The sequence below is a fragment of the Diceros bicornis genome, chromosome 16 (genome assembly GCF_020826845.1).
Source record: "Diceros bicornis minor isolate mBicDic1 chromosome 16, mDicBic1.mat.cur, whole genome shotgun sequence".
NCBI classification, from domain to species: Eukaryota; Metazoa; Chordata; class Mammalia; order Perissodactyla; family Rhinocerotidae; genus Diceros; species Diceros bicornis.
In genome coordinates, this window is record NC_080755.1 from 10,496,765 (window position 1) to 10,521,379 (window position 24,615).

Consider the following 24,615-nt stretch of genomic DNA (forward strand, 5'->3'; position numbering starts at 1 on the left):
GTTAATTTATGGCCTTTTTGAAAAATTAAATTTTAAATAGTTCTTATAGGGGCCGGCCCTGTGGCGCAAGCAGTTAAGTGCGCGTGCTCCACTGCAGCGGCCCAGGGTTCGCCAATTCGGATCCCAGGCGCACACCAATGCACTGCTTGGCAAGCCATGCTGTGGCGGTGTCCCATATAAAGTAGAAGAGGGGCACGGATGTTAGCCCAGGGCCGGTCTTCCTCAACAAAAAAAAAAAAAAAAAAAAAAAGTTCTTATAACTTGAAGGTCAAGTTAGCTTACAGCTTGGGTTAAAACCTGTAAAATATTAGGATTCTTATTCTAACCCTTGAAAAAGCATTCACCAATCTCATTAGTATTAAAAATGTAAATTAATACTATAAGATAAAAACAATCCAAAAATATAAGTTATTTAAAATTCTAATAAGAAAACAGTGAGATGGGGGCCGGCCCGCCAAGCGGTTAAGTGGGCACCCTCTGCTGCGGTGGCCTGGGGTTCGCCAGTTCAGATCCCGGGCGCGCACTGACGCACTGCTTGGCAGGCCATGCTGTGGCGGCGTCCCATATAAAGCGGAGGAAAATGGGCACGGATGTTAGCCCAGAGCCAGTCTTCCTCAGCAAAAAAAAAAAAAAAAAAAAAAAGAGGAGGATTGGCAGATCCTGGCTAACGCACAGGGCTGATCTCCTCACAGAAAAAAAAAAAAAAGAAAACAGTGAGATGGACACTCTCATCATCCACTGACGGCAAGAGTGCAAGTCTCTAAGACCCTTTTAGAAAATAATTTGCTAATATAGAAAGCCTTAAAATAGTCTTACTCCCGATCTGGTAATTTCACTTCCAGATATCTATCCTAAGGAAATCAGTCAAAATACGAAAAAAATTTTATAATTAAAGTTGTTCATCTCGAATATCATGAAAAAGGCAAAAAATAATAAAATACAGTAAGTATTCACCAGAATCCTCAAATAAACCATGACAGATTCATTATGCAGTCTGTAATATTAATAATTTTCTTTTAAATAGAGAAAATTACGATAACAAGTGAAAAAAACAGAGTATAAAAATTTGCACAGAAAAATGGCTTCAAACAAATGCACTAAATATTTTATAATGGTTACCTTTGAGAGATGAACCTATAGATGATTAATTTTCTTCTTTATATTTTTTCCCAATTTTTCTATACTGAGCATGTATTTTTATCATTTAAAACAAAAAAAAGTTAACCACCTACCCTGATAAACTTGTTCCAGAAATTTCACTAGGAGAAGAATGACTCAGTGGAGAAGTCGAAGGTCTGAAGCTATCCTGGTCATCCTCTGAGCCATGTCCACCATGCTCAGGAGAGGGATTTTTCAAATCTATGAGAAAGGTATATTTTCTAATGAGAACAGAAAAAGAGAAAACCACTCTGTAATTCTATAAATGTGATCCATTAGTCTGATACTTACCAATATTTTTAGGTGAGATTATGAAATGTTTTTCAAAAGTTACATGCTTTTCACTGTTGCTTGTTTCACTAACATACTCATTTTGCCTCTGATTTTCTCTATTACTTTCTATTTCTTCACACTCTTCTGACAGCCAAAGGGATGCTATTCTGGGGTTCCTTACTAATGAATAACTACTAGATGTTGGAGTGCACGCCGAGGTAGCTTTTTCACTGTTACAAACATCTGGTAATTTGTTGTCAATGGAATATGTCTTCACATCAACTATTGTGCTGTCCCTCTCTCTCAGATTTGTAAGAATCGAATTTGAAGAGTTTATTGTTCTAAATGATTTCTGGTTCTCACTTTCTCCATTTTCACCAGAAAAAATAGCTGCTGTATTTTCTTCTGGTTCCCCTACACTTATATTAATAGTACCTAAGTTCACTGTATGGATGTCTTGTGTAGTCCATTCTTTTGGCAAAGATAAATCGCAAATATCAGACACATCAGCTCTTGAAAAGTTTTCCTGTCCACCTTCATATCTACTAACTTCTGTTTTTTTAAGGTATTTCTCCACATCAAATGCGCTGGATCCATTACTTTTTTCTAAATCATTAGGTAAGAAATGAGACACAATGGAATAGTCCTTTTGTTTATCATCTTCCTGAAAAGTCTTCTCTCTGGTTTTATTTGCAAGTGCCTTGATCATGGAAGCAAGCTGGGAAGGATCAGTACTCACTGATGCGTTTGCAATGGCTGAAGCAATGGTGCTTATCCTAAGTACAGAATCACCATCATCAAGTAGCTTGCCTTTGTATCTTCGAGGTTTGCTGTTCATGAAGAAAGTGTCCTAGCAATGTGAAAATTTACATCAGATAAAGATTAAACTAACATGGAACTGTGGTAAATTTATTTATCAGTGCTACATGAGATTTAACAGCAGCAAGAAATTAATCATATACCAGTTAAGTATCCTAATGAAAAAAGACAGCTATTATCAACTTTAGCTGTAGAGTACTGGGTTACTTACAAAATCAGATTATCAACTGTTAAAAACAAAAAAATCTTCAAGAGTTCAAGAAATGCTAAAACTGAATCAGATAATAATTTAAAACCAAAAAATTAAGATATTGTGATTGAAAAGCCATTGAGCCATTGTGATTTCAAGTATAATTCTTGGTAATTTCACTCACCTGTTAGAATTATTTATAAGCAAGACATAAATAGGAACCATGGGTAAAACACTGAAACGGAACCAACAGCAAAGAAACATAAACCTATTTAATATTAAAAAAAATGCAAGTTAAGACTTCTGCCTCCAGTAATAGTAAACTAAGTAATGCAAACCAACTCTTGCTGAGAGCAATTAGAACAGAACAGTGTATCCAAAGGCATCTCTTAGAAGGCACTGGAGAGCTAAAAAAGGAGTAAAAAACTATGGGGCCAAAAGCTAAGAGAAGACAGATCCCAGAGAAGAGAGCCCAGTAACAAGGATGCTTTTCACTAGGGGATCTGCTATTTTAAGAAGAGGCAGCTGATTAAGACTTCAAACAGAAGCTAAGCAAAGCTGTTCTTATGGGATTAAGGGTATAAAAACTCAGTACAGTTTGCCAGTGATGAGAGGGCAGGGGGTGACCATGGTCAACATCCATGCTTTAGGATAAGATCACAAAGGGCTACACCCTAGGAGTAAAAGTAAACCAACAGTAAACTGGCCCTCATAAGGACTGAGGCCCAGCTCCAATCAGCTCAATCCCAGTACCTGGATTAAAGTTATCTGAGATTGCTAGTGTTCCTCATTCCCTGTCAAAAGCAAACATAAATCTTGTCTGGAAGATAACATCTCCCGTGGCCTCAAATTATTTCAACAACTTTTCCTGTAAAAGTCCACCTCTCAATCAATGAATGACACTTGATATTCCAAGATAACGTGGCCCAAATCCCAAAGAAACAGACCTATGGGGAGATACAGAAAATGGAGTCATCAGAACCCAAAACACATCTAAATCTAAAATCTAAAACATAAACATCTAAAACATATTTAAGGAAATAAAAGACAACATTGATAACCCTAGCAGAGGACTAGAAATTATAAAGGAAAAACTAAATGTAACTTCCATAATTGAAAAATACAGTAACAAATTAAGAACCCAAAGGATGAGTTTAACAACAAATTAGACACAACAGAAAAAAGAATCAGATTTGGAAGAGAAGTCCAAAGAAAATATCCAGAATGAACCATGAAAGAGAACATATGGAAAATACACAACAGAACAGAAAGAACATAAAGAAAAAAGAGATACCCTGAGCAAGTCTAACAAACTTTTAACTAAACTCTCAGAAGAAAAGAGGAGAGAAAATGGAACAAAAGTTATATTTGGGGGCCGGATTGGTGGCATAGTGGTTAAGTTTGTGCACTCCACTTTGGCAGCGTGGGGTTCGCAGGTTCAGATCCCTGGCGTGAATCTACACACCACTCATCAAGCCATGCTGTGGTAGCATCCCACATACAAAATAGAGGAAGATGGGCACAGATGTTAGCTCAGTGACATTCTTCCTCAAGCAAAAAGAGGAGGATTGGCAACAGATGTTAGCTTAGGGCCAATCTTCCTCATCAAAAAAAAAAAAGCTATATTTGAAGAGGTATTGGCTGAGAATTTTCTAAAACTTGTCAAAGTCAACAATCCAAAATTTAAGAAGGCCTACCAATGACAAGCAGGATAAAACAGAAGGCACCTAAACACATCACAGTAAAATGTAAAAAAAAATAAAGAAAAAAATTTTAAAGCAGTCAGAGATAATAAGATAGATTATCTCTAATGAAGTTATCAATAAGATTGACAGCAAATTTTTAAAATAAAATGATGTGAAATAATATACTCAAATTGCTAAAAGTTGTTTCTAACCTGGAATTCTATACCAAACAAAAATATACTTCAAGAATGAAGGTGAGGGGCCAGCCCGGTGGCGCAAGCGGTTAAGTGTGCACAATCCGCTGCAGCGGCCCGGGGTTCGCTGGTTCAGATCCTGGGCGCGCACCAACACACCGCTTGTTGAGCCATGCTGTGGTGGCGTCCCATATAAAGTAGAGGAAGATGGGCACGGATGTTAGCCCAGGGCCAGCCTTCCTCAGCAAAAAAGAGGAGGATTGGCATTGGATGTTAGCTCAGGGCTGGTCCTCCTCACAAAAAAAAAAAAAAAAAAAAAGAATGAAGGTGAAATAAAGATGTTTTTAGTGAAACAAAAAACAGAGAACTCATTACCCAGCAGACCCTTACTAGAAGAAATTGTAAGGGCCGGCCCCGTGGCTTAGCGGTTAAGTGCGAGCGCTCTACTGCTGGCGGCCCGGGTTCGGATCCCGGGCGCGCACCGACGCACCGCTTCTCCGGCCATGCTGAGGCTGCATCCCACATACAGCAACTAGAAGGATGTGCAGCGATGACATACAACTATCTACTGGGGCTTTGGGGGGAAAAAAAATAAAATAAAAAAATTGTAAGGGTATTCTTCAAGTAAAAGAAAATTAATCTCAGATGGAAGGTCAGAGATGTAGATTGGCTGTATGTAATAACAGTAATCACCATCATCATCGTCATGTGTTATGAGGTTTAAATAGAGAGAGAATTAAAATATAAAACAACAGTAGCTTACAAGAGTGGAGTGAAGTAAACTGAATGTTTTATGATCCTTGTAATGTCAAGTAAGAGGCAAAAACATAAAAAAAAACCACTTTCATTAAACATTAGTAAGCAAAAGAGACAGGTTATCATTTCTTGACTAGTCACTAAAATGACATGAAAAGAATATATAATTACCAAATTAATAGAGGGAGAAAATTGGACTAATATAAAATACTTAAATAATCCAAAAGAATGCAAAAAAGAAAAAGAACAAAGTCTAGGTGAAACAAACATAAAGTGAATAAAGAGCAGATTCAAATCCCCATATATTGGTAATTCCATTAAATATAAGTGGAAAGAAAGATTGTGAGACTGGTTGAAAAAATAAAATCCAACTCTATGTTCTTATAAGAGACACATCTAAAATATAAAGATACAGAAAGGTTAAAAGTAAAATAATAGAAAAAGATATAACATGAAAACACTAACTAAAGAAAGCTGGTGTTAACTATGACACTATCAGACCAGACTTAAGGCATAAAGCATAACTTCAAAGAGAGCTATGCACAATGTTAAAAGGTTCAATTCACCAAAAAAAGAGAATTTTAATTTGTATGTACCTAAAAATATAGCTTTGAAATTTTTAAAGCAAATATTGACAAACTCATAAAGAGTAATAGACAAATCCACAATCATAGTGTGAGAGCTTAATACTTAAAGAACTGAAAGAACAAGCACAATAATTTTAAGAAAACAGTTTGAGGATCATGATTTTTAAAATTGCACCTAAAGGGAATATACAGAAGAGGGCAACCAACAATCACACGATATGCACTCCTTTCACGTGCATAGAAAACATTTTCAAAAACTGAACAAATGCTGAGTGATGATACATACCATGTCTCAACAAATTTCTAAAGACTAACACCAAAAATTCTCTGACTACAGTGCAACTAGCCTAGAATCAATATTTAAAAATTTTGAAAATCCCCAAATGTTTGGAAACTAAGCAATACACTTCCAAAAACTAATGAGCCAGAGAAATTTGAAAATACACTGAAAGAAATGATAATGAAAATACGACATATCAAAACATGAGATGAAAAAAAAAAAGTAAGGTATGCAACAAAATCTCTGCTTGCAGGGAAATTTATACCATCAGATGCTTGTATAAGAAAAGCAGAAAGGCAGAAAAATTAAACTAAGCATCATCTCAAGAAGTTAGAAAAACAACAAATTAAGTCCATAGAGAGTAGAAGGAAGGAAATAAAGATAAAAAAATATGAAATAGAAAACACAGAATAAGTAAAATTCATAAATTAATAAAACTGAGAAATACCTGGTAAGACTGACCAAGAAAAAGAGAGAGGCAATATAGCCAATATTAGAAATAACAAAGAAGACATCCTTTAAGAGCCTAACATATTAAACAATCACAAGAGGATATTATGGTCAACAGTATAGTGATGTATCTTCAAGTTTAGGTGAAAAATTACAATTCCTAGACAACTACAATTTACTAAAACTGACACAAAAAATTTTAAATATCAGAATAGTCCTATAACTATTAAAGAAATTGAATCTGCAGTTAAAAAGTATTAGATAAAAAAATTCCAGACTCAGATGATTTCACCAACACATTCTACCAAAATCTAAAGAAAAATAGTACCAATATTACAAAAACTGTTTCGGAAAACAGAAAAAATGAGACCAGCAAGACCTCGATACCAAAACCAAGCAACAACATTGTAAGCAAGGGCATTCATCTCACTCACGAATACAGGGGCAAAATTCTAAATAAACTATTAGCAAACCGAGTCCAATGATCTATAAAAAGGATAATGTATCATGACCCAAGTGAGGTTTATTCCAAGTATAGAAGAATGGTTTAATATTCAAATACCATTTAACATAATTCGCCACGTTACCAAAAGAAGAGAAAGCTCATGTTTATCTTGATAAATGCAAAAAATCATTTGTCTTTTTGACAAGATTGACAAGATTCAATCTCCTTACAAGTTAAAAACAAAAAACTAGCAAAGAAATATTAAAAGGGAATTTTTAAAATCTGATGATAAGTAAAAACCTACAGCATATATAAAATTTAAAGATAAAATACTGAAAAGCTTTCCCTCTGAGTCAGAGAAACACAATATCATCACTTCTATTCAACACTGTTCTGAGATGCAGTCAAGTAAGGCCTGTGAAGCAAACGAAGGTATAAAAATTAGAAAAGAATAAAACTATTATTATTCTCAGATGATACTAATTGAATATATAGAAAAATCCAAAGAATTTACAGATAATTATTAGAGTTAATTGTAAATTTAGCACAGTTGTTGGATATAAAAAAAACATCTTTTTCTGTTTAGCCACAACAAAGGGAAAATGAAGTTAAGAAAGATAATATTAAAATACCATTTCAACAACTTAGGAAGAAATCTAACAAAAGATGTGCAAAAATCTCAGTGCAAAAAAATCATAAAATACAGAGAGAAATTAAAACCTAAGTGGAAGTATGTATAATTTTCATGCATTAGAAGATTCAATATTATAAAGATGTCAATTTTACTGTTCTACAGATTAACAGTTGGGGAGTGACGTCAGCATCATGGCAGAGTGAGCTTTCCCGTGAATTCTTCCCCCACAAGTTACAACAAAAGTAACAGCCACAGACCAACAACGGAATCCCAGACAGTGAAAAGCTAGAGCGGAGGGATCCACACTGCCGCACATCTGATAGCGGAACGTGCTGGGCCCCCGGAGGAAGTGGGGAGAGGTAAGGAGAACTCCGCTCCCTCCCCATCAGATCAGCGATCCGGTCCGAGCAGCTCCCAGAGAGGGGGGAGGGGCGGCCCTCGGCGGGAAACTGTAGCTCTTCGGGCTCTCTCAGCTAGTGGGAAACTCCCGCACAGAGGGCTCAGAGGAGCCACAGGGCTACCATCAACATCTGAGCAACCCAGAGAGCGGATAAAGAGGGGCAAACGAGAAGCCTCCCACGTCAGGGACCCAGAGGGCAAAAGAGAGAGCTCCCCCCTCCCCGCAACCCGGAGTCTGCAGCTCGACCAGATCTAGCGGTCCGAGGCAGACCTGAATAAACTGGACCCGTGGATCGCAGTGATGAAAAAAAACAAAACAAAACAAAACTGTGGATCGCAGCAGAAAAACTGGGGCAGAGCGCAGGGGGCTTAGACTACACAGCCCTTTACCACCAGACAGTGGCGGCAGGTGGAAATTGCAACCAGAGACTTCCAGGATGAGGAAAATCAAAACCAACACAGGAACCACAATGCAAAAATATATGAAATCACCAGACCAGAAACAAAATGACAAGCACCCAGAAATCAACCCCAAAGACACAGAAATCCATAAACTAAATGACAGAGATTTCAAAATAGCTATCATAAAAACACTCAACGAAATACGAGACAACACAGACAAACAATTAAATGAGATTAGGAGTTTCTTCACAAAAGAGATTGAAATCATAAAGAAAAACCTATCAGTGCTGATGGAGATGAAGAACACAATGGAGGAGATAAAGAAGAATCTGGAATCTTTAAAGAACAGAGCTGACAATATGGAGGAAAGAATTAGTACTTTAGAGGATAGGAATACAGATATACTCCAGATGGAAGAAGAGAGAGAACTAAGACTAAAAAGAAATGAAGAAAGACTCCGAGAAATATCGGACTCTATTAGAAAATGTAACATAAGAATTATAGGTATTCCTGAGGGAGAGGAGAGGGAAAGAGGAACAGAGAGCCTATTCAAGGAAATAATAGCTGAAAATTTCCCAAATCTGGGGAAGGAGCAGGAAATACCAGTAAGCGAAGCCAACAGGACGCCTATATATATTAACAGACAAAGGCCTTCACCACGACACCTAGTGGTAAGGCTAGCCAGGGTCAACGACAAAGAAACAATATTAAGGGCAGCTAGACAAAAACAAAAAATAACGTACAAAGGAACTCCCATCAGGCTCTCAGCGGATTTCTCAACAGAAACTTTTCAGGCTAGAAGAGACTGGAATGATATATTCAAAATACTAAAAGACAAAAACTTTCAGCCAAGAATACTCTATCCAGCAAAAATATCCTTCAAATATGATGGAGAAATAGTAACTCTCCCAGATAAACAAAAGCTAAGGGAGTTCATGGCCACGAGACCCCCACTACAAGAAATACTCAAGAAGGCCCTCAGGCCTGAAAAAAAGAAGAGAAAGGGAACACAAAGCTTGGAGTAAGGAGAAAAGTAGGTAGACAAAATCAGAGAAATAGTAGATCTTTACTGGAATAGGTTAGCAACCACTTAAATACTAAACTCAAAGATCAAAGGGAGGAATTCACCAAAAATAAATTTAACCTCATCACTGTAAACACACAGCCACAACACAAGATAGAATAAGGTATAACAAGAGCAACTTAGAAGGGGAAGAGGAAAGTGACTGAATTGACTTAGTATAAGGAAATAGGAGGCTATCAGATAATGGACTATCTCATACACAAGATTTTTTGCCCAAACCTCAAGGTAACCACTAAACAAATAATCAAATTAAAACCACATATGATAAACAAAGAGAAAACTAGAAGAATCATAAGACAGAACAACCAAACTGAATTGGCAGTCCAAAACAAATGGGACAAGAAACAAAGGAAATGCAAAAGAACCAGAAAATAAGTGACAAAACAGCAACATTCAGCCCTCATATTTCAATAATTACCCTAAATGTAAATGGATTGAACTCTCCAATCAAAAGATACAGAGTGGGGGCCGGCCCGGTGGCGCAAGCGGTTAAGTGCGCGCGCTCCGCTGCGGCGGCCCGGGGTTCGCTGGTTCGGATCCCGGGCGCGCACCAACGCACTGCTTGGCAAGCCATGCTGTGGCGGCGTCCCATATAAAGTGGAGGAAGATGGGCACAGATGTTAGCCCAGGGCCGTCTTCCTCAGCAAAAAAAGAGGAGGATTGGCGGATGTTAGCACAGGGCTGATCTCCTCACAAAAAAAAAAAAAAAAGATACAGAGTGGCAGGATGGATTAAAAAGCAAGACCCAACAATATGCTGCCTTCAGGAAACACATCTTAGCACTAAAGACAAGCACAGGCTCAGAGTGAAAGGATGGAAGACAATACTCCAAGCTAATGGCAAACAAAAGAAAGCAGGTGTTGCCATACTCATATCAGACAAAGTAGACTTCAAGATAAAACAGGTTAAGAAAGACAAAGAAGGGAAATATATAATGATAAAAGGGACACTCCATCAAGAAGACATATCACTTATAAATATATATGCACCCAACATAGGAGCACCAATGTACATAAAACAACTATTAACAAACCTAAAAGGAGAAATCAACAACAACACAATAATAGTAGGGGATCTTAACACCCCACTTACAGCAATGGATAGATCATCCAGACAAAAAGTTAATAAAGAAATATTAGACTTAAATGAAAAACTGGACGAGATGGACCTAGTAGACATATACAGAGCACTCCACCCAAAAACAGCTGACTACACATTCTTCTCAAGCACGCATGGAACATTCTCTAGGATAGACCATATGTTGGGAAACAAAGCAAGCCTCGATAAATTTAAGAAGATTGAAATCATAACAAGCATCTTTTCAGACCATAAGGCTATGAAATTGGAAATAAACCAGGAAAAAAAAACTGGGAAAGTGACAAAAATGTGGAGATTAAACAACATGCTACTGAACAACCAATGGATCATTGATGAAACTAAAGGAGAAATCAAAAACTATCTGGAAACAAACGAAAATGATAACATGCCATATCAAACCATATGGGACGCAGCAAAAGCGGTCCTGAGAGGGAAACTCATAGCGATACAAGCCCACCTTAACAAACAAGAAAAAGCCCTAATAGGCAACCTTAAATTACACCTAACAGAACTAGAAAAAGAAGAACAAACAAAGCCCAAAGCCAGCAGAAGGAGAGAAATAATAAAAATCAGAGCAGAAATAAATGATATTGAGACCAAAAAAACAGTAGAAAGGATTAATGAAACAAAGAGTTGGTTCTTCGAGAAGATAAACAAAATAGACAAACCCTTAGCCAGGCTAACTAAGAAAAAAAGAGAAAAGGCTCAAGTAAATAAAATTAGAAATGAAAGAGGAGAAATTACAACGGATACCATGGAAATACAGAGGATTATAAGAGAATACTATGAGAAATTATATGCCAACAAATTGGACAATCTAGAAGAAATGGATAAATTCTTAGACTTATACAACCTCCCAAAATTGAACCAAGAAGAAATGGAGAATCTGAATAGACCAATCACAAGTAAAGAGATTGAAATAGTAATCAAAAACCTCCCAAAAAATAAAAGTCCAGGACCAGATGGCTTCTCCAGTGAATTTTACCAAACATTCAAAGAAGATTTAATACCCATCCTCCTCAAACTATTCCAAAAAATAGAGGAAGATGGAACACTTCCTGAATCATTCTATGAGGCCAACATCACCCTGATACCAAAACCAGACAAAGACAATACAAAGAAAGAAAATTACAGGCCAATATCGCTGATGAACATTGATGCAAAAATCCTCAACAAAATATTGGCAAACCGAATACAACAATATATTAAAAAGATCATACACCATGATCAAGTGGGATTTATACCAGAGACGCAGGGATGGTTCAACATCCGCAAATCAATCAACGTGATATATCACATCAACAAAACAAAGAATAAAAACCACATGATCGTCTCAATAGACGCAGAGAAGGCATTTGACAAGATACAACATCCATTTATGATAAAAACTCTCAATAAAATGGGAATAGAAGGAAAGTACCTCAACATAATAAAGGCCATATATGACAAACCCACAGCTAACATCATACTCAACGGGGAAAGACTGAAAGCCATTCCTCTGAGAACAGGAACGAGGCAGGGCTGCCCACTCTCACCACTTCTGTTCAACATAGTACTGGAGGTTTTGGCCAGAGCAATTAGGCAAGAAAAAGGAATAAAAGGAATCCAAATAGGTAACGAAGAAGTGAAACTCTCACTATTTGCAGATGACATGATTGTATATATAGAAAACCCTAAAGAATCTGTTGGAAAACTGTTAGAAACAATCAACAACTACAGCAAAGTTGCAGGGTACAAAATCAATCTACAAAAATCAGTTGCATTTCTATATGCTAATAATGAACTAACAGAAAGAGAGCTCAAAAAGATAATACCATTTACAATTGCATCAAAAAGAATAAAATACCTAGGAATAAATCTTACCAAGGAGGTGAAGGACCTATACAATGAGAACTACAAGACATTATTGAGGGAAATCTACGATGACATAAAGAAATGGAAAGATATCCCATGCACGTGGATTGGAAGAATAAACATAGTTAAAATGTCTATATTACCTAAAGCAATCTACAGATTCAATGCAATCCCAATCAGAATCCCAATGACATTCTTCACAGAAATAGAAAAAAGAATACTAAAATTTATATGGGGCAACAAAAGACCCCGAATAGCTAAAGAAATCCTAAAGAAAAAGAACAAAGCAGGAGGCATCACAATTCCTGACTTCAAAACATACTACAAAGCAATAGTAATCAAAACAGCATGGTACTGGTACAAAAACAGACACACAGATCAATGGAACAGAATTGAAAGCCCAGAAATAAAACCACACATATACGGACAGCTAATTTTCGACAAAGGTGCTAAGGACATGCAATGGAGAAAGGAAAGTCTCTTCAACAAATGGTGTTGGGAAAACTGGACAGCCACATGCAAAAGAATGAAAGTGGACCATGTGCTATCACCATTCACAAAAATTAACTCAAAATGGATCAAAGACCTGAAGGTGAGACCTGAAACTATAAAACTCATAGAAGAAAATATAGGCAACACACTATTTGACATTGGGTTTAAAGGAATCTTTTCGGATGACATGCCTACCCAGACTAGGGAAACTAAAGAAAAAATAAACAAGTGGGACTTTATCAGACTAAAGAGCTTTTATAAGACAAATGAAACCAGAATCAAGATGAACAAACAACCAACCAGCTGGGAGAGAATATTTGCAAAACATACATCTGACAAGGGGTTGATCTCCATAATATATAAAGAACTCACACAATTGAACAACAAAAAAACAAACAACCCGATCAAAAAATGGGCAGAGGAAATGAACAGATTAACAGTTGGTTGCTGTTGGTTAGTGTGTGGAAGGTGACAATCTGATTTTAAAATATATATGGAAATGCAAAGAACCAAGATTAGCCAAGATACCTTTAAAGAAAAATAAGAGGGGAAGACTTCTTCTACTAGATATCAAGACTTATTATAAAGCTGCAATATTTTAAGTGTTATATTGACATAAGATAGACCCCAAATGCCCATCAACAGTAGAATGGATATATCAACTGCAGAACATTCATATAAGAGAATTCTATGTAATAATGAAAATAAGCTTCTATTATACTTAACATAGTTGCATCTAGCAAACATAAGTGAAAAAAATAAAACAAAAAAGAATACATGCTACATGATTTCTTGTACATAAAGTTCAAAAACAGGCAAAATTAATAGTGTTAGAGGTCAGACAGGAAGGAGTAGTGTTCAGGAGGGCAAAAAAATGGTTTCTGGGCTGTTGGCAATGCTCTTTTTGAACTGGGGTGTGCACAGGTATATCAAGTTGTGATAACTCAGTGTAAGTTTGTTTTATAAACTCTTTTTTATGTTTATTATATACTGATAAAAATGTTTTTAAAAATTTAAAGAACACTTGTAATAAAACTGAATCAAAAAAAAAGAACAACAAACCAACCATATTATACTGCATATATTTTTCACGTCATCTTATCTTGATTTTACACAAGAACTACAACAAGATGGTTTTAGCTTTCCCTCATGAAAGGCTTAAGATACCTCTATTTTGCCTTCATTGGCAGTTAATGTCACATCATTTTCATCCACTTGTGAAATACTCTCCAGTTCTTCAGCCTGAAGTGTAATTGATTCTTCACTTAGTAGTTGTGCCTTTAAATCTCCTGTAGGAAAAATACAATATTCAACCTACATCTACACACTATCTCACAGAAACAATCTGTGGGATAAGGACCATTCAACATAATTGCCAAGAAGTCTTTGTACTCCAAATATCGGTCATACTCACAAAAATTGTTTAAATGTACAGTCCCTAGGAGAAAGGACCATAGCATTGTTAATTGGGCTCAATTCTACAAAGTCTAAACTTTGAAGAAGATTGGATTTTAATCTCTTCCTTGCAAATACTGTCAAACTCATTTAATATTTTTCAGCTTTAAACATTTCACAAATACACAATAAGTTGAAGTAAAAAATGAGTATTTCTTTACAATAATAGAAAATCAACCAACTGTATATACATCTCTTGATCCCAACTCCCCTACTGGAATACAGGAGCATTAACAAGGACTGGAGCATATCTTGTATACAGTCATGCACCCCATAACAACATTTCAGTCAACAGTGGACTGCGTATACAACAGGAGTGCCATAAGATTAGACCATAATCTTGGTGTGTGGTAGGCTATACCACTTAGGATTGTGTAAGTACACTCTACGATGTTCACACAATGACAAAATCGCCTAATGATCCACTTCTCAGAACATATCCCCGTCGTTAAGTGACACGTGACTATAATTTTATATCATATGTAGGACTAGACATTGTAATAGCAAAAAGTAAGCTGTTCTATAATTGTATGTTAACCAAGAAAGTTTGATTTTAAATATCTAGTATAGATATTTATCATATTTAGGCTATCACAGTCCAAATCTTAAAACACCTCTTTAACTACAAGTCTGCCTAAACAATAAATATAATAGCTATAACGCATTAACTCAGTAGTTTAACATGCCAAAGTTAAGTAGCCCATTTGAACAAATTATATTTCATTTATTTTGGTTTTTACAAAAGGATTTAGGCTGACTTGTTTCCACTTTAGGTTGAAAAGGCAATGTGGGGTTTTACATAAGAATCAAATTTGTAACTAATACTGAAAAAATTCAAAGTGGTATATACATTTTCATTCATAAAGAACATGATCTCACAACCACTAATTCACAGGTTAAAAAAAGAAGGTTACTAAAAACTCCTTCGTTTAATCCATTACCTGAAAACAGATCATGGTTAAGACAAGCCATTTCTTTTTCCAAATTACTTCTTGATACATCAGATTTTCTTATTAAAGCAACAGGTTCTCTCTTCTCTGGTGATCTAATAAAATAACCAAATGATGGCTACAAAATAAACATGTGAATTATTTCCTCAATTTTCAACTGCTTTGGGAAATTCTAGACTAGTTTATACTAATACTGGTAACCTAGCTAAATGACTTTAACAAAATAATTCTATTCTTTCCATTTAAACTTAAATTACTAGAGACGAACTTTAAAAGTCCAGATAGAACCTTTTATTTCCTTATTGTTAGCTATCTTTAGTCATAAGAACTAACATTGTCAATTAAGTTGCCCTTACTAAGAAATCCAAAATAAAACAACCCAGAAATGACACTTTGTTCCTTCAGTAATTATTATTGAGCACTTACTATGTGTAAGGCATTGTTAATTATCATTAGTGACTTATCAGGGAGACAAAAGATAAAATTTCCTACCTTCCTGGAACTTACAGTATAAGGGCATTTTATTTTACACAATAAATACATCCTCGAAAATCTGTATTAAGATTAGGTATGTTCCTACCGGCTTGGATGAAAGTTTTAGAAAGATTTATGTTCAAGGAGTTTGCTAAAGGGCAGGGAATTCCCATTTGTCTTTCTTACAGATCTTTCACATGATAGACATAAAATATGAATTTGTTAATGCACTCAATTTTCCATTGATCTTTTTTGTGTGTTTGTGAGGAGGATTGGCCCTGAACTAACATCTGTTGCCAATCTTCCTCTTTTTGCTGTGGAAGCTTGGCCCTGAGCTAACATCTGTGCCAATCTTCTCCTACTTTGTACATGGGTCGCCGCCACAGCACAGCTTGATGAGTGGTGTAGGTCCACGCCCGGGGTTCCAAACCTACGAACTTAATCACTATACCACCAGGCCGGCCCCTCAATTGATCTTCACTTGGGAATTTCTTCCCTTGATCCAGCAATTTGAATGCAAGTAACATTTCATAACTAATACCAAAACAGAAATTCCAAGTGATAGACCTGTTTTTCCATGATCCAGTGCCTTGTTCATTTGTTTAGTGAGGAATTCAGTTACTTTTCAACTTCTCTCAAAATGTCAAAAATCCCAATCAATCCAGGCAGAAAAATCTGCCTCTCTCAAGTATTTATTTTCATTTTTTAATTCACTGCACAGATGGGACCCACAGTTCAGTTTCAAATTTAAGTTCTGTAAATCAACTGTGAGTTCTAACACCATAGCTATTATTTTAAATTACACCCCTAGTGAAATTCAGTTTTAGTAAACATTACCTCCAATAACCTTAACTCACTAAATGGAATTTATCAACAAGTCCTTTAACTCTACCTCCAAAAGAAATCTTGAATTTTTCTGTTTCCATACTATCATCCTAGATCCTGATCCTCATCACATCTCTTCCTGTATACTAAGCTTCTGCCAGCTTCTACTCCTCCTCTGTGGTTCACTGACTTTCTCCAAGAAAGCTCCTGACATATATGGTGGCATCCTGTCACACCTGGAGATGGGCCTGGACACCAAAACAAAGTTGCTACCTGCCTCCAAGCACTTCTTCCCAGTTCATCTGAGATGAACCCAAGTGCTACAAGGACCCCTCATGCTCTGGCCCTTGTCTACTTCTATTTAATCCACCCTATCCTCACCCCCTCCCCCTACTCACATTAGCTATATTTGCCTGCTTTCTATGCCTCCAATATGCCACTCTAGTTCCTACCACCAGGACTTCACATATATGGTCTCCCTTTGCTGGGAACACTCTTCCTCCAGATCCTCTGGTGGCTGCCTCCTTCTCATCATTTAAGTCCCAGTTCAATGCCATCTCTTCAGATGTCACCCTGACTACCACAGCTAAAGCAGCTCCTTCTACTCATTCTTCATAGAACTTATCACTATTGCTTGCATTTTTAAATTTCCACATGTATCACATCATATTAAACCAAAACACTCCTATATTTCAAAACATGTTTTTAGACAACAGGTTAAAAAAAAAGAATCTTTGAATTCTTCCCACCAACCAATGATATAACAATACCAACAGCAACTAACAGGTATTAAACACTTACTGCATGTTAGTTTTGGTGCTAAATGCTTTACATGCATCATCACATTTAATTCTTACAAAATCCTACAAAACAGCATTCCATTTTAGAAATTGGAAAATAAGTTCAATAAACTGTTCCATGTCATAGAACTAGTTAAAACGTAGAGCTAGGACTGGAGTCAGGGTCTGACCGACTATAAAACCTAAGCATTTTACCACTATTCTATCATATCCCTATTCTGTCTCTGCTTTAAAGATATTATGCTCTAGCTATACCTTCATAATATTCAAAATATAAAGGCTGGTGAATTTAACCACTTCTAGCACACATCATACTTACTCTTTTCACATTGTAACCACCACCAAGGCAACCAAGCGCTTCAGATCTTTGAGCAAAGAACTCTCCTAAAGACAGACGTAAATAACTGGCATCATCTTTGTCCAAATCTGATGTGCTAAGTGATTTCCTCAACAAATTGTAATTAATTGAAGTTCCCCAGGATGTATCCCCTAGTGCAACTGAAGTGTTCTGGGCATCTATATTTTCTTCCTAGGAAAAAAGTTATTGTTTCATTTTATTTCCCCAGCAAGCCTTCTTTCTGTTCTTCTTATATGCAAAAATAAAAAAATTTAACTAAGAAAATTTAAATATTTTAGTTTTTTAAAAATTTGAACAATTTCAAGCTTAAGCAGCTAATAAAGGTAATGAAGTCCAGAAGAAGAGAAATTCATTTTTTAAAACTTGAGTTATAATATGCATTGTTTTAATATATTGCTTAATCAAACACTGACTGTCATTTACACAAATCTTTAGAAAGGAGTAAATCTTTAATAAAAACAAATAGCATTACCTCATTTTAAAACATGGTTAAAATTGTGAAATTATCTTCAGAGCCTATTAAAGCAATTTTAAGTGAATTAAACACTATTTCAGTGTGCCAGTTATTTTTCAATTAATAATTTAGAGTATGAAGGAAAAAGCAGAAATTGTCTAAACATGAGAAGAACATGATATAATTCTTCTTTTTTTTATGAAGATTGGCCCTGTGCTAACATCTATTACCAATCTTCTTTTTTTTTTTCTTCTCCCCAAAGCCCTGGTACATAGTTGTATATCATAGTTGTAGACTTGTAGTTCTTCTATGTGGGACACTGCCTCAGCATGGCTTGATAAGCAGTGAGTAGGTCCGTGCCCAGGAGCCAAACTGGCAAGCCCCAGGCCACTGAAGTAGAATGCACGAACCTAACCGCTATGCCACCAGGCCAGCCCCAAGAAGCACAAGATACAATTCTATACTATAAACTATATATCTATTCAGAAAGAAATGAACATTTTGCCTACATTTAAATTAACACAGAAAAAGTTTTAAACTTGCATTAATGCCAATAAAATACAAACCTGCATAAATTGATGCTCCTTATTAAATTCTTCTTCATCTTGTGCAATCAAATCCAATGCATCAGCTTAAAAAAGAATGAGTTTATACAATTATACTAATACCTAATTAAATACTAGCATATAAATAAAACTTTGCTAGTTAGGAAAATGAAATACTAAAGAAAGAAAATTGAAAAAAGTATGTGAAAGCTTCCATCACACAAATGATGCATCTGTATTAAGTACGTTATATCTGTGGTTCTCAACCTTTTGGTAATGAACACCCTATGATGATTGATTTCATCAGTTACTAACTCGCCCTAACTTACGAAAGGGGCTTTACAATGTAAGCTTTTTATTTTTAAAAGATTCACATTAATGTTAGCCTTGAAGATTTGGCACACCTGACTTACGGTACTCGCCCATGAATACCCGCGGAATTTCATCCGGAACCATCAGACTGACAAGCCACTCTGTAAACTCATCATGAAGATGCCTACTGGGGTGCCCAACCACCTGTTTGCCCAGGACTGTCCCAATTTTAAAAAGGAAAAGTCTCATATCCCAACAAACCCCACAGCTTGGGCAAACAGGGACAAGTGGTCACCCAACTTCTGCCCTCCAAGTTCCTACTGAGCACCCCAGTCCACCTTAGGGAAATGAATGCACCTGGACACTTTCAATCTCTAAGCCAAGGCCACAAACTAAAAGGCCCCAGGGGCTAGGGGTGAATGAGCAAAGAAGGCCAGGTGTAACATAACAGGGAGCGGTGGAATAGTGACAAACTAGAAAGCATATGATCCTGCTCAAGGCATTAGAACCGAAAAGAATTTTAAACGTTGGCTAAATCAGAAAAGTGTGCAAGCTAGACTCTAGACTGCCTGTCTGCTGCCCACTCTGAGTCTTTGCCTGCTACTTTAGGATAGCAGCAGAAAAGCGAAGAGTGGATAGCAACCCAGAAGGGACAATCCACTCGTGGCCCAAGCAAGAGAGATGGCTCCCACTCTCATTAGTCCATCAGGGGCTAATCATATCCAAACCACCCTTTTGGAAACCCAGACAGTCCAATATTCACATCTTGAGAGACAAAATGGGAATAGATACAGGAGAGTATTTAAAGTCAGGAAAAGTAAAGCACTAGAGATAGCTCAGGACTCTTACTTGTTAGGATAGTGCTGGTTCTTTACCTTGTGAACCCATCATTTCTTATATAAACACATTCTTAACCTAGAGGTCTATGAATGAGTGCCAGGAGAACCATGAAGCTCCAGAAATCACATGCAAAATATCTTCCATATAAAAATTTTTCTAAGATACTCTGTAGGGTCCATGACTCAAGTAAGGACACTGCCCTAAAATGTGAAAGCATCAACCAACCAAATCTAACAGCCAAAAGAGGTGAAGTAGGAAATCAGCCCATAAGAAGGTAACCCAGAAAAATTTAACTTAATGAGTTAAATATCACACGGTTTTTAAACTATTAAGTGCTCCAAATGCTATTTATTATATGCCTAAGTACCTTTTCTCTGAACCTTAAGAGATTCTTCAGTTAAAGAAAAATCTACAGGGGGCCGGCCCGGTGGCACAAGCGGTTAAGTGCGTGTGCTCCGCTGTGGCGGCCCAGCATTCGACGGTTTGGATCCTGGGCGCACACTGATGCACCACTTGTCAAGCCATGCTGTGGCGGCATCCCATATAAAGTAGAGGAAGGTGGGCACAGATGTTAGCCCAGGGCCAGTCTTCCTAAGCTAAAAAGAGGAGGATTGGCATTGGATGTTAGCTCAGGGCTGGTCTTCCTCACAAAACAGACAAACAGAAACAAAAAAAAAAAACAAAAAGAAAAATCCACAGTTATATTGTTACTTTGTATGCTCATCAGAAATCAATCACAAATAATGAGAAAGCAGAATTTTTTTTTTTTTTGGTGAGGAAGATTAGCCCTGAGCTAACATCTGTTGCCAATTCTCCTCTTTTTGCTGAGGAAGATTGGCCCTGGGCTAATTATCAGTGCCCATCTTCCTCTACTTTACATGTGGGACGCCTGCCACAGCACGGCTTGATAAGTGTGCACGGGTTCACACCCAAGATCCGAACCTGCGAACCCCGGGCCGCCAAAGTGGAGTGCGTGAGCCTAACCACTACACCACCAGGCCAGCCCCAGAACTTAAATTTTTATAAGAATCTGTGTCCAACTCCTTGCCAAATCTAAAACAATAGTCCTCTCAAATGTCACCTGAATGCTTCAGTTGTTAAATTCTGAAGCAGTCCTTATGTTCTACTCTCTCACTCCACCCACCAAAGCTCCACCCAGTATTTAAATCCTAGGACTGAAGCAGAAGTAATGTAGTACCTCAGATATATGGAACTATCAGAGAGGGGGAAGGCAGAAACGTGGAAGAGGGGGCAGTATGTCTTAAGTAAATTTTCTGAATAAAATTTAAGTAGGTAAATTTTCATTTAAAATGACTTGGACATCATAAAATTATGCCCTTAGTCCACTCTTCCTCTTCTGAATATTTCCTCTTACATTTTCAAAATTCTATTCCCTAGTTCATCCTTTCTTTCCTTCCATCAAACTTTTTAATTTTCCATAATCATTTTCTCCATTTCCTTACCACCCACGCTAGTCATCCTTTCCCTAAATACAAGGATGGTTTCATTCAATTCCTCCATTATATATTTTATTTTTCCTGTAATAGTAGTATGCCCACATAGTTCAAAATTCAAAAGATCTATGTATGTATATTATACTTCAATGAAGAGCTTTAAGAACTTAACCAAAAGACGAAAAAGGGAATATAACACTGAAAAGCCTCCTCCTCACCCCACACCTCCAGAAGCAATGTATAAAGTACCCCTGAAGCCCCTCATTATTTGAATTTATTTGATTTTTCAGTTCAAGTAGCTAGAGATTTCTGCAATCCATTTTCTTTCTTTTTTTTAAATCTCTCCATTGTATTTATAAATACATGTGTGTCCTCCCATCTTCCACCTTTTTACACAAATATTAGAATATTTTATGTGCTTTTCTATGTCTTGAATTTTAAATAATTTCTTTTGGTGATCATTCCATATCAGTCCCTAAAGAGCTCCTTTATCTTTTTTTATGGCCACAGGGTACTTCCCTGTATGGATGTACCTTATTTAATCAGTCCCCCATCCACATTGCTTCCAAACTTCTGTTATTATAAACAATGTGCAAGTACTAATCTTGCACATGCATCACATACCATTTGTGCAAGTGTATCTGAAGAAAAAATTCCCAAGACGACTGCTCGGTTACAAGGTATGTGCATTTGGAGAGATGGTGTCAAGATGGCAGCGTAGGTGGACTCTGAACTCACCTCCTCCCAGGGACACAACAAATTTACAACTACTCTTGGAATAATTACCCCTGAGAGAGAACTGAAAACTGGATAAAAAGAACCCCCACAACAAGGGACAGTGCTGACTGAGGTAGAAGAGGCAGAAATCCCTTTCTGGAGAGAAAAAAGCCACCTTCAAGCTGCACCACCTCACGGCCCACCGGGAGCAATCTTAAGGTACGAAACCTTCCCTGGAGGAGTGGGGGATCTGAGCGGGAGAATGTTACCACAATAAACAACTTTTGGACTCAGCACAACCGACACAAGTGTCATAATATCTGGCTTTGCTGGCTATTAACAACAACAAGGAATACCACCAGAAAAGCTTTGGGACATAAGGGGAAAAAAAAAGACTGCTCTTAAAGGGCTCATGCACAAATTCACCCATTTCGGAAAGCAACCTAAAATCACCAGAAAGAAAGGTACACAGTTCTTTGGTGAAAAGAGACTCACTTGATAGGCTCTGGGTGCATCTTGGAGAGAGGAGAGACCTCCCCAGGGACTGGGACACTGGCGGCAGCTATTACTGTGACCTAGTACAGGAGTACTGACACAGACGCTGGCAGATGCCACTGGATTTCTTCCCTTGGCCTGTTATCGAAGGCGTCTGCCCCACCCACTAGAGCACGGATTTAATCCAGCTCAGCCAGGGCAGGCAGTCCGCCCTGGGGACTGGCCTCACCCAAGATCAAGCCTTTGGGCAACTTGTGGGCCTGCATAGGCAGGGTGTGTGGGACCTCTGCAGGGGGATAAGTGCGTCTGCCTCTGAGGGGTAGGGCATGTGAGAGGGGTGGGCCTGCGTTGGCAGAGTATATGGAGCCTCTGCAGTGGAGCAACTGGGACCACTTAATCGGGTCGGGGTGTGCACACGGGGCAAGATTGTGTTGACGAGGTGTGTGGTCCTGCAGGCACTGGAGCTTGTCAGCTGCAGAAAACTTGTGCTTCTCAAACACTCTCATAAAGAATGAGCCCCACCTTCAAAAGCCTGAAAAAACTGGGTGCTCCCATGCCTGGGCTGCCCCACTTGGCTGCAATGCTGAGAGAGCTGACAACAGAGGCCAGGCCAGAGGCCTACAGCAATTGTAAGCCCCTGAGCCCAACAACCAGCCACGCTGGGGGCCTACTTAACAGAAAAACTGCAACAAGAATGTGCTATTAGACCTTGCAACCAACTGTGCTGGGGTTCCCCACACCCAGTAAAGTGTCTGAAGGGTCCAGAGCAGCCACATGGCAGCTGAGCATTACAACCAGTCAGGCAGGGGGACAGTCTAGCCTCCCCAGGCAACTGCAGGAAGAGCAACCCCGCCACAACAAAAGGACATACATAGCCCACACGGGGGACACTCCTGGAACTTTTGGAACTGATGACAAGAGGGAAGCAGAATGCTGGGCCACAGAGGCATCTCTTACATAAGGCCACCTATCCAAGATCAAGAGATATGGCTGACCTACCTAATACACAGATATAAGCATGGAGAAAGAGACAAAATGAGGAGACAAAGGAATACATTCCAAGTAAGGGAACAAAACAAAACCCCAGAAAAAGAAACAGAGATAAACAATCTGAAAAAGAGATAACAATCTACCTGACAAAGAGTACAAACTAAGAGTCATAAAGATGCTCACTGATGGTGGGAGAAGAATGGATGAACTCAGAGAGAACTCCAACAAAGAACTGGAAAATATAAAAAAGAACCAATGAGAAATGAAGAATACAACACTGGAAATGAAAAATTCACTAGTGGGACGTAATAGTAGAGTTGATGATACAGAAGACTGGATCCGCGAGCTGGACCAAAGACTAAAGGAAATCACCCAAGCTGAACAGATAAAAGAAAAAAGAATGAAAAAGAATGAGGACAGTCTAATGGACCTCTGGGACAACATCAAGCTCACTAACATCCACATTATAGGTGTCGCAGAAGGAGAAGAGACAGACAAAGGAGCAGAGAATCTATGTGAGGAAATAATAGTTGAAAACTTTCCTAACCTAAGGAAGGAGACAGACATCCTGGTACAGGAACACAGAGAGCAACAAACCAGATAAACCCAAAGAGGCCCACACCAAGACACGTTATAATTAAAATGTCAAGAATTAAAAACAAAGAGAAAATCCTAAAAGCCACAAGAAAAAGGCAACAAGTTACATACAAAGGAAACCCCATAAGGCTATCAGCTGGCTTCTCAGCAGAAACCTTACAGGCTAGAAGGGTGTGGCACGATATATTTAAAGTACTGAAAGGAAAAAACCTACAGCCAAGAATACTCTACCCAGAAAGCTTATCATTCAGAATGGAAGGAGAGATCAAGAGTTTCCCAGACGAGCAAAAACTAAAAGAGTTTATCACCAAGAAACCAGCCTTACAAGAAATGCTAAAGGGACTCATTTGTGGAAAAGAGAAGACCACAAATAGGAATAAGAAAATTATCAAAAAAAAAAAGCAATAAAATCACTGGTAAAGGCAAATATACAGTAAAAGTAGCAGATCAACCACCTGCTAACACGAAGGTCAAAAGACAAAAGTACTGGGGGCCGGCCCAGCGGTGCCAGCAGTTAAGTGTGCATGCTCCGCTGCAGCAGCCCGGGGT

At 37.8% G+C, this 24,615-nt stretch overlaps 1 protein-coding gene across 19 annotated transcripts in view; it reads right to left on the reverse strand.

The window, feature by feature from the left end:
* Positions 1 to 24,615, reverse strand: part of LOC131415265 (nucleoporin SEH1) — a 162,328-nt gene that overhangs the window by 60,086 nt on the left and 77,627 nt on the right. For 10 of the 19 annotated variants that reach the window (XR_009222387.1, XM_058556737.1, XM_058556738.1 and 7 more), the window contains 6 exons: positions 18,683 to 18,747; positions 17,624 to 17,833; positions 15,197 to 15,323; positions 13,968 to 14,089; positions 1,450 to 2,281; positions 1,233 to 1,359 (listed from right to left, as the gene is read on the reverse strand). Coding sequence is in view for 18 of the 19 variants with exons in the window: in XM_058556737.1 (XP_058412720.1) it covers positions 1,233 to 1,359; positions 1,450 to 2,281; positions 13,968 to 14,089; positions 15,197 to 15,323; positions 17,624 to 17,833; positions 18,683 to 18,747 (1,483 nt within the window). In the remaining variant the exon portion in view is untranslated. Of the gene's footprint in view, positions 1 to 141; positions 218 to 1,232; positions 1,360 to 1,449; positions 2,282 to 7,065; positions 7,253 to 13,967; positions 14,090 to 15,196; positions 15,324 to 17,623; positions 17,834 to 18,682; positions 18,748 to 24,615 lie in introns of those variants that run through there. The other 9 variants (XM_058556745.1, XM_058556739.1, XM_058556746.1 and 6 more) reach the window with 9 other exon arrangements.